General features: G+C 42.2%; 1 protein-coding gene across 1 annotated transcript in view; it reads left to right on the forward strand.

Annotated features, from left to right (window-relative positions):
- Positions 1 to 8,413, forward strand: part of T265_15613 (hypothetical protein) — a gene marked incomplete at both ends in the record, with an annotated part of 10,778 nt that extends 2,365 nt beyond the window's left edge. Inside the window, 3 exons of the mRNA XM_009178769.1 lie at positions 2,655 to 2,829; positions 6,906 to 6,974; positions 8,347 to 8,413. Of these exons, the coding sequence (XP_009177033.1) occupies positions 2,655 to 2,829; positions 6,906 to 6,974; positions 8,347 to 8,413 (311 nt within the window). The remainder of the gene's footprint in view (positions 1 to 2,654; positions 2,830 to 6,905; positions 6,975 to 8,346) is intronic.
- Between the last annotated feature and the right edge of the window lie 288 nt (positions 8,414 to 8,701).

Consider the following 8,701-nt stretch of genomic DNA (forward strand, 5'->3'; position numbering starts at 1 on the left):
GGTTTGATTTCAGGTCAACATACCTCTCCGTCTGGGCAGACACTCGAATGTAGTTATGTTTGACGTAAATCTGGAAGCAAAACCATCGGATGTGAGGAGACAGCAAACGGAAGCAAACCCGGGGAAGAGAAACAGCGTGAAAACAGTAAATCACACTACTTGTGAGTAGTCAGAAAAATAAAAAAACCGCTGATCTTTTCATTCACAGGAAGAATAAAAAAAGCAGATGATAGCGGCTTTCACACTTAAGCCAACGAAGCCGCGTGTTGTCTAGCTGCTCCAGTGGGATTATCTGAAATAGAGGGTGCACACGACCTGTATTTCATCTCTACTTCTGTTCTGTCAATAGATTCTGTGCTGTCAAGAGGTTTAGATTTTTCGGCCAAGATTTCCTCATGCAAGTAGTCAGCCAATGCCAACGTATACACTGCTGGTTGTCGTCAAAAAGATTCACATAGTTTTCCGGTGGTTTCCGCTTTCGGTATAGACTGATTGAAGTTTTCTGATCAACTCGCAGTGTAAAAAAATCTGCATTATTGGATGTTGATCAGGTTGCCGTTGATCTATTCCCGCCAGGTTAGCCATTGACTTGCAAGGGTATCTTTATTGTCTCAGCATACGTCACCAGTGAGCAGCTCGTTCGGTGAACTGCCAACATCACCGAGCTGATCAACAGCTATCTGATCAACAACCTGTTAACTCCCTCAAGGCAGCTGTATATCAACAAATTACTAATAATCTGCTTTATTGCACTAGTTCACCAGAGACACCAAAAACGCTTTGGTGGCTGATGATGAATCATGTTTTCCCCGGTAAATTCAAGTTTCATCTTCATGCTCTTGCGTCAGTTACCCAGACTTAAACAGCACCATAAATGGCTTTCTTCTCAATGAATGACACGTTGATTAGCACTCCCTAATTTCTGTTGCTTACTTTTGCGTCACATGTATATTTGAGGTCTATGAACATCGTTCAGATGTTGAGTCACAAGTGTTGGTGTGTTCTATCCAATGGTGTCGACAGACTTCAACCTGGTACCTACTCACAAACCAGTTAGTAGTAAACGTTAAAAACCAATCGTAAGATCATCATGGAATGTTTTTTCTTCGTGTCAACGCGATCAGCTTTTAGGAATCATTCTGTATTGAAGTTGTAGTTGAGAACATGTAGAAGACAGTCCAACAAAAAGCTAAATCAGTAAGCGCACTATGTTTGCTCACAACACGAGTACCTCATCCAGAGCGAACTCCTCCACTTTGTCTTGGTTAGTCGGTGGAAATCTGTTGCAAAAGGTGACAATCAACGTTCGGATGCTAGAGAAATGCATCCAGACTGACAACGCTATCCGTTCCTTCAAACCGCACCTGCAAATTTGTCACTGTGTTATTCTCAGAAGCCTTTGCTCTTCACCTGTCATATTCAGTGACCACTTACCGAATAAACACTACCTCACGTTCAGGTACCTGAAGCACTCCTCAACTGCAATGAAATCTCCGGAGGTATTAAAGTCATTCTGATATTCAGCACACACTATGCGGTTTGTGATCCGCTTTCCAGAAACCTATTATTGAGCGGATTTTGCCTTCTCTGCGCAACTTTATATATAGCAAAATCGAGTTCCTTCAAGTCAAACTAGAATATAATCAGGAAGGCCAGATTCTGAAAGTAACCACAGAATGCTCGGAATATACTTAGACTCTAAAGCCCTACCAAAATCGCAATTGGAAAGCGGGAAAGCATCCAGGCTAGTCAAGCATTTAATCACTTCCGCCAAAGACGATGATCGTTCAGGCACGCCACAAACCTAAAACCGGATGTAATCAGCTTTCAGGCATTTCACAGAAGCACGATCGATGGTTGTTCACCAAACGTCCATCAGAAAGACGATGATCGTTCAGGCACGCCACAAACCTAAAACCGGATGTAATCAGCTTTCAGGCATTTCACAGAAGCACGATCGATGGTTGTTCACCAAAACGTCCATCAGAGAGCGTGGAACAATGTCGGAACTAGCCCTTTCAGTGCCGCGGGGCCGTTGTAACGTTTCCACTCGTATGCAGTCGCTTGTTTCAAAAAAGCTGTTGTGTTCCTTGTCGGTAAGTTCTTAACTAGCACCAGGCACTGGATCGGGGTCAGCAGTTAGATGTAACAAACATGCAGCCAAAAATAAGAAACTTAATCTTCGAAGGCTGATAAGCCCGCGTAATAAAATGAGTTGGAATAAGTGTGATACTGGGTAATATGGGATCACAAAATTCCCGTACTTGTCAGTTATTGTAGGCAAAGTCTGCTTTTCGACAACATGAAGAAAGCCGAGGTGGCGGTTGAGCAAGTCTGCCTAAAATAGGGTTAACTCAGTCACTCAACACGTATGACTACGGAAAGAGGCTTCAATTGCTGAAGGTTTCGTTCTGACCTAATTTCTTATCATACGTTGTGTAAAACACTATAATAGCTTTCCTAGCAGCAACAACCAGAGGTCGTGATTAACCAAAAGTGCAGTTCCCCATCGCAGCGAGGATGACTGCAGCTGGTCAGTCAAAACTTCATTCCCTTCGTTTTAGGAATATTTCGAGTCTAATGGTGTTAAAAATAGTTTCGCGCAGACTGCTTTGATTTGGCGAATTATAGTACGTCACTTACTTATAAATCAGCGAAGAAATTGAAAAAGCTCGTCGAATTTTCGCCATCGGATTTCAGCGCCGATTATCTCAAGATACGATTACCAGCCAATCTTCAGTGTTATCAGATTGCATGCGAAGTACTCTGGGCGGAGAATCCGAATGGTACACCCACAATGCAGTTGAACGAAGCATTCTCCATTGGAAGGTAATTAGATTCGTTGCAGATTCTGCGAAAACGTTTGCGGTTTCCAGGTAACTGACACTTCCGCCAAAAACATAAGGTACGCCAGCATTTCACTGTAGCTTTCTCACTGCACAAAATATCAGCGATACCTAAGGATCTTCCGATTGTTGGGCTGTCACCACTTCCACCCATTATGCTTGTCTCATTTCTTCTTTTCCGAGCAGCTTACTTATAGCTTGTTTGTACGGTGACATATTCGTGCTTCCGACTGAATATGTTTTGTATGCTTTGACCTTCATTTTGATCGGGATCCCAGAGAAGGATGAAACAACTATGCCGTTCTTCTTTGCCTTCCCGTATACGCTGTAGTCAATTTCAGGAATAAATTTCGATTGGCTATAAACGTCTCAGTGATTGGAGGGTTACGAAGCTGAAACGAAACAGTCACTAGTAAATGTGGCCAGATTATCAGTCAGTCCAAGACACAGGCAATGGTACATTTGATCAAAGTGCGAGAAGAGTTTGTGATTCGCAATTGAGATTTCGTCCTGTAGGTGGGGCCAGTCTATGCTGAGAAGCGCTATACAACTGTTTCATCCATACTGGGGTTCAGAGAGTCTCGAATTTACTAGCGTTCAGCCTTCAGCGGCTGAACAGCAGTGTGGTTAGTTCACACTCACTGTGCTGTTCTAAAACTTTAACAATGAATGCCTATCATTATCAGTAAGTTTATCTGGGCATAATAAATGGCGACAAAAGAAATACACCAGGACACGTTTGTTTCAAAGTCTTACACGGAACCCCAAAGTTCTTTTTGACGAAATTTCGCGTTGTAGTTTTGAGCACCGGTTTTCGAAGGACTCATCGCATAAGGATGGATAAGTTACTGAAATCGGATGTGACTCAAAGAACGGGCAAATTTAGCAAAATGAGCGGGAGCTAATATATGTCAAGACAACATAGGTTTCCGAATTTTAAGGAACATCGAGAAATGTAAAAGTTTGTTGAAAAGTGGACCGGTTTCTTCCATAAAAACTTCTCAAACAAGTCATAGGCACGCGGTTGGTGCATAGCAACCATGTGGCTTGATGGAAAAAAGAGGACCGAGACGTTGCAGTGACATAATACTCCAATAACATAGCATAATTTTTAGAGGGAAATGCCTAAATACCAGTTTACACAATTACGTTACACGCTACACACCTAAGTTAGTCCAAAATTGAACGAACTGTTCGGCCCAACACACCACTCTCAAAACTGGTGCAATTTTGAGTGACGCTTGCTCATCCACATAAACTGTCCAAGCCATTCATTGTTTTCGCTTTGCTTTCCCAGTAATGAAGTTAAGAAGCTTTTCCCACGGTGAAACTTAGTTACTTGAGGAATGCATTTTAGAATATGACTCGAACAGACTTTCATCTCCTGAGTCGGTAGCAGAGTATCATAGGATAGTAGGTTTCTTTCTTGGAAAAGTACACTTAATTTCACTTGTGGATTCCTTGTCAGATGAGTACACAACACTGTCTTCTGTAGCGTCCACATCTGTGGAGGTGTGACCTTCACACGATCCAATCAATATGCTTTATAGCCTGTCTTGCTCGTCTAAGCGAAGAACAGTCGATTAAGGTTGTCTTCATTGTTGCGCGTGAGTGAGGACACATGCTAATCAGTCTGTTTATGAAATGACAAACTCACAAAATATTGTAAACACCGTCGTGAAATTCAGTGAACAACACCTGTCAAAAACAGTGACTTCACCCTGTTTTTTGTTGTAGTATCTAGCATCCTTACGTTCTTTGTGGAATTAATGATGACAGTGAGTTGAATAACCAGGGTGCTGCTGGTAACCCGTGGTAACAGCAACAGACAACAGACAAACAAGTGTAAATGTGATATGAATCCGAGTGCAAACTGCATAGGTGTCCTGTAGTTACAGTCGGTAACTATAGGCAACGTACAAAAACGGCTGCGCACCCGTCTGGGAGTCAGTCAGGAATGCTGTGTGTGGAAAACTAGATAGGGTCAGGTGAGGCGCATGAATCGATCAATACTGACGGAGAGCATTGGTAATTATTACATGCCACCAATCGGAAGTAGTGAAAGCAAGATAATGATGACCTCGTTCAAGACATGAACTTGATCTGACTAATTGATTGTTTTTTTTCATATAGAGACACAAAGCTTGGTGAAATCACCAAACAATTTGTTAGACCGTGACTACTGCGTCAGCAACGACGACGTTGGCCACCTTGATAAGATAAATGGGATCTTGAAAACGTCACGCGTTCTGCTTTCGCTTCAATGTTAGCTTGAGTTGAATGTTCATTTGACAATGTTCGGAAGTTCCTGAGGACGGAACTCATGCTACTTATTGTCTGCACCTGTAAACCTCCTGTACTGTGGAAAGGAAGTTTCATAAATACTTTGATTTTATAAACGAACGTCAGAGGAAAGTTGATGAATGCATTCATGCGTCCAAAAATGCACATCGGATATCCGCACCGCCATATTCCTTCCGGTCGGAGTAATTTTAGTCATGGTTACCACTGTGTTCGTTCCATCGAATAGAATACACCCATCCGAACACTAATTTGGTTTACCAGGAAATTCAACTGAATCTGATTGAATATCTCGTTTGTGATGGGACTTTCTGAGTTTGCTATAAAAGGTTGCCTGGTAGCGCTCAGTGGCGGCTGTACTGATGGTTTTTCAGCTGGGAAGAAACCCACTGGAGATATTCTTTCGAGTCTTCCTTGAGCATTTTCTTAGTTTTTCAAACATTGATAACCATATTTCCGTTCAATTTAGAGGTAGGCTTGATGGAAATTGTGAGAATCAGTCCAGTTGGAGGGTCTGGTGAGGGACGAAACTGGTTGTCGCTTGTCCCAAGGAGAATGGCGGAAAAAAATTGAAGGTAAGAAACTAATAGGTTTTCTGTCGAGAGGCTACTGACTTGTCACACTCGATAGAAGATGACGTGAGTATTGTCTGGCAACCCAAGAAATACATTATTAGAATGACATATAAGAAGAATCTACGAAAAAATGCTTCCCGTTTGTTGCTGTATAAAATATGCTCCACCAGAGGATTACCGTTGATATTGAGATGAATTTAGATTTGTTGGCTTCATGGACCAGAGACCACGGACCTCTGAAGAACGAGGTTACGAAGGGGTACCAGTAAGCGGCTAAATAACATAAACATCACAAATGGGAGGTTCAGCTGGGTTCCAGGTGAGTCTCTCGCACAACCAAATTTGTTTGAATGAGTGTATTTCGTTGACATAATCATCCCGTTTTCTGCGTTTTATGGAATCACAAAACCGGAAACTCGGTCACCATACCGTTGCTGGTGAAAAGCTACAGCGAGTTACCGTGTAAGCACTGTTTCGGTCATTTTACCATGACCAAATTTTAGTCCCGATAAAGACTTTAGTCATTACAGCTCAGGTAAAACTGGTTAGATTTCACGGTTGGTTGACGGCTTTGGAAATACCAGCGAGTATCTCAGCATTTGGGAAATCTAGATAGTTAAGTTTATACACAAGTCAGTCACCAAACGTGTAACAACTGACATGATAAAGTAGAAAACTTTTTAGACGTAATACACTACTCATAACGTTGTTGAAAATACTTTGAATGCACACAGTCGGTTTTGGTCTTCTTGTTGTTCATCAAGTAGGCGCGGTTTCCCGAGGTTCAGCTTGGCTCCAGATGAGTCTCTCAAAAAACCCAGTTCCTTTATACATGAGTGTATTTTGCTAAAGAGTTTGTTCTTCTTGACGGAACATATTCATCAGGTTACTGAATATTCACCACCCACGACTAATCAGGGACTCGTTAGGTAAGCGGAGTCTCTGTTTTCCAACTTTGTTCTGTACTTCCTTCTGTTGTGATTAGATCTGAATTTGTATGGCTCATCACGCTGCACACTGGAAGCCAGTTTTTCATGAAGATGCCCTGCAAGGATTTATGAAGCAAAATATTCAGCACCACTCTGGTTTAATGTAGTTAGTACACTGCTTTTTCAATGATCCTTCCCAATGTCTAGCTGGTTTGGTTTTTCCCCATCTCAAGCCATTATTTTTCCTTTTTTAGTGAAGATTGTAAACAGCTCGTCAAAACATATCCCAACATTGCATGTGTTTCACAACTCCTACATTGCAGGTTAGTGAAGGAAAGTGCATTAGGTCAGGCTACGCTCTCAGCACAACGGTCGCATGAGGTATTGTGTAGCTCATATCTCTTCGAAGGCTCACTGTGTCCAACTTGGCCCGTATGAAAAGGAAACCTGCATTATTCTCGATTTGCAATGACCATTGATGCATATGATGAACTTGGATTTGTATGATAAAGTGGCTGACGAGGTGTGACTGTCGAAGCCCTTCAGAGAAAGAGTGCAACAGACAGACTATGCAGATATTAGTTTATATATGCATCGCAGCATTCATTGGCACGCCAGTGGTGGAAATTTTGATGTAAATTACGGTCCATAGCTGAAACATTGTTGACCAAATGAGACCAAGCAGAGTATGCGTGGAACAGAATAAGGAGGATGGTATCACGAAGTTGTGTTGCTAATGCATCGCCTGACAGCAAGACTGTCAGACTCTCTCACAAGACTTGTGTTGTATGACCTAGAAAAAAACGCGCGAGTACCACTGAAGCCGCGCAACTGATACCTATCAGGAATTCTCACAGTTCTAGGGTTTGCCAATCACTCGCCCCTTCGTATTTCTCATGCGCCAAAAGGTTCTGGTCTGGCAGAAACCTTACAGGTACTGATGTTATCTTCTCCATAAAAAGCGATGCTCTCGACAGCCATAATGCTGAGCGACGTCATGAACTTCTGAACATTAAATTGGGAGAACTTTTATTGGAAGGTTTCAAGCCCGGCAATTCAGAGTTCACAGATAAATGTGCTCATGACATTGCTGCATTAGTTTAAAACCTTGAATTGTTTTCTTCAAGTCCCTTTCATTGAAAATTCCGTAAACACGGAAGTTTTCTTTGGTTCCCAGGTTTCATTCACCGTGAAACCCAAAGTCTTGTTAGTTATCAAGCAACGGTAGAGAGCAAACACATTTCACTACACAAAAGAAACTTTCGATGTTTTTAATAAGCGGGTTTACTGACCGTTCCTTGCCCGGTAGAATTAACCCACTCAAATATGAAGACCTCCCTTCGTTCGTGAACGGCCTCCGGATAGGGTCGCACGGCACAGATTAACGTAACTCAGTATGTTACTCTGTACATGGTTGACTTCTATGCGCTTCGATAATTTGCTCAGTGTGTTTCCCCTTTCGTGAGTTCGGTAATTCAACAGACTACCTTCTTCTGCACATTNATTTGTATGGCTCATCACGCTGCACACTGGAAGCCAGTTTTTCATGAAGATGCGCTGCAAGGATTTATGAAGCAAAATATTCAGCACCACTCTGGTTTAATGTAGTTAGTACACTGCTTTTTCAATGATCCTTCCCAATGTCTAGCTGGTTTGGTTTTTCCCCATCTCAAGCCATTATTTTTCCTTTTTTAGTGAAGATTGTAAACAGCTCGTCAAAACATATCCCAACATTGCATGTGTTTCACAACTCCCACATTGCAGGTTAGTGAAGGAAAGTGCATTAGGTTAGGCTACGCGCTCAGCACAACGGTCGGATGAGGTATTGTATAAGCTCATATCTCTTCGAAGGCTCACTGTGTCCAACTTGGCCCGTATGAAAAGGAAACCTGCATTATTCTCGATTTGCAATGACCATTGATGCATATGATGAACTTGGATTTGTATGATAAAGTGGTTGACGAGGTGTGACTGTCGAAGCCCTTCAGAGAAAGAGTGCAACAGACAGACTATGCAGATATTAGTTTATATATGCATCGCAGCATTCATT

This window comes from Opisthorchis viverrini (assembly GCF_000715545.1).
Source record: "Opisthorchis viverrini unplaced genomic scaffold opera_v5_653, whole genome shotgun sequence".
NCBI classification, from domain to species: Eukaryota; Metazoa; Platyhelminthes; class Trematoda; order Opisthorchiida; family Opisthorchiidae; genus Opisthorchis; species Opisthorchis viverrini.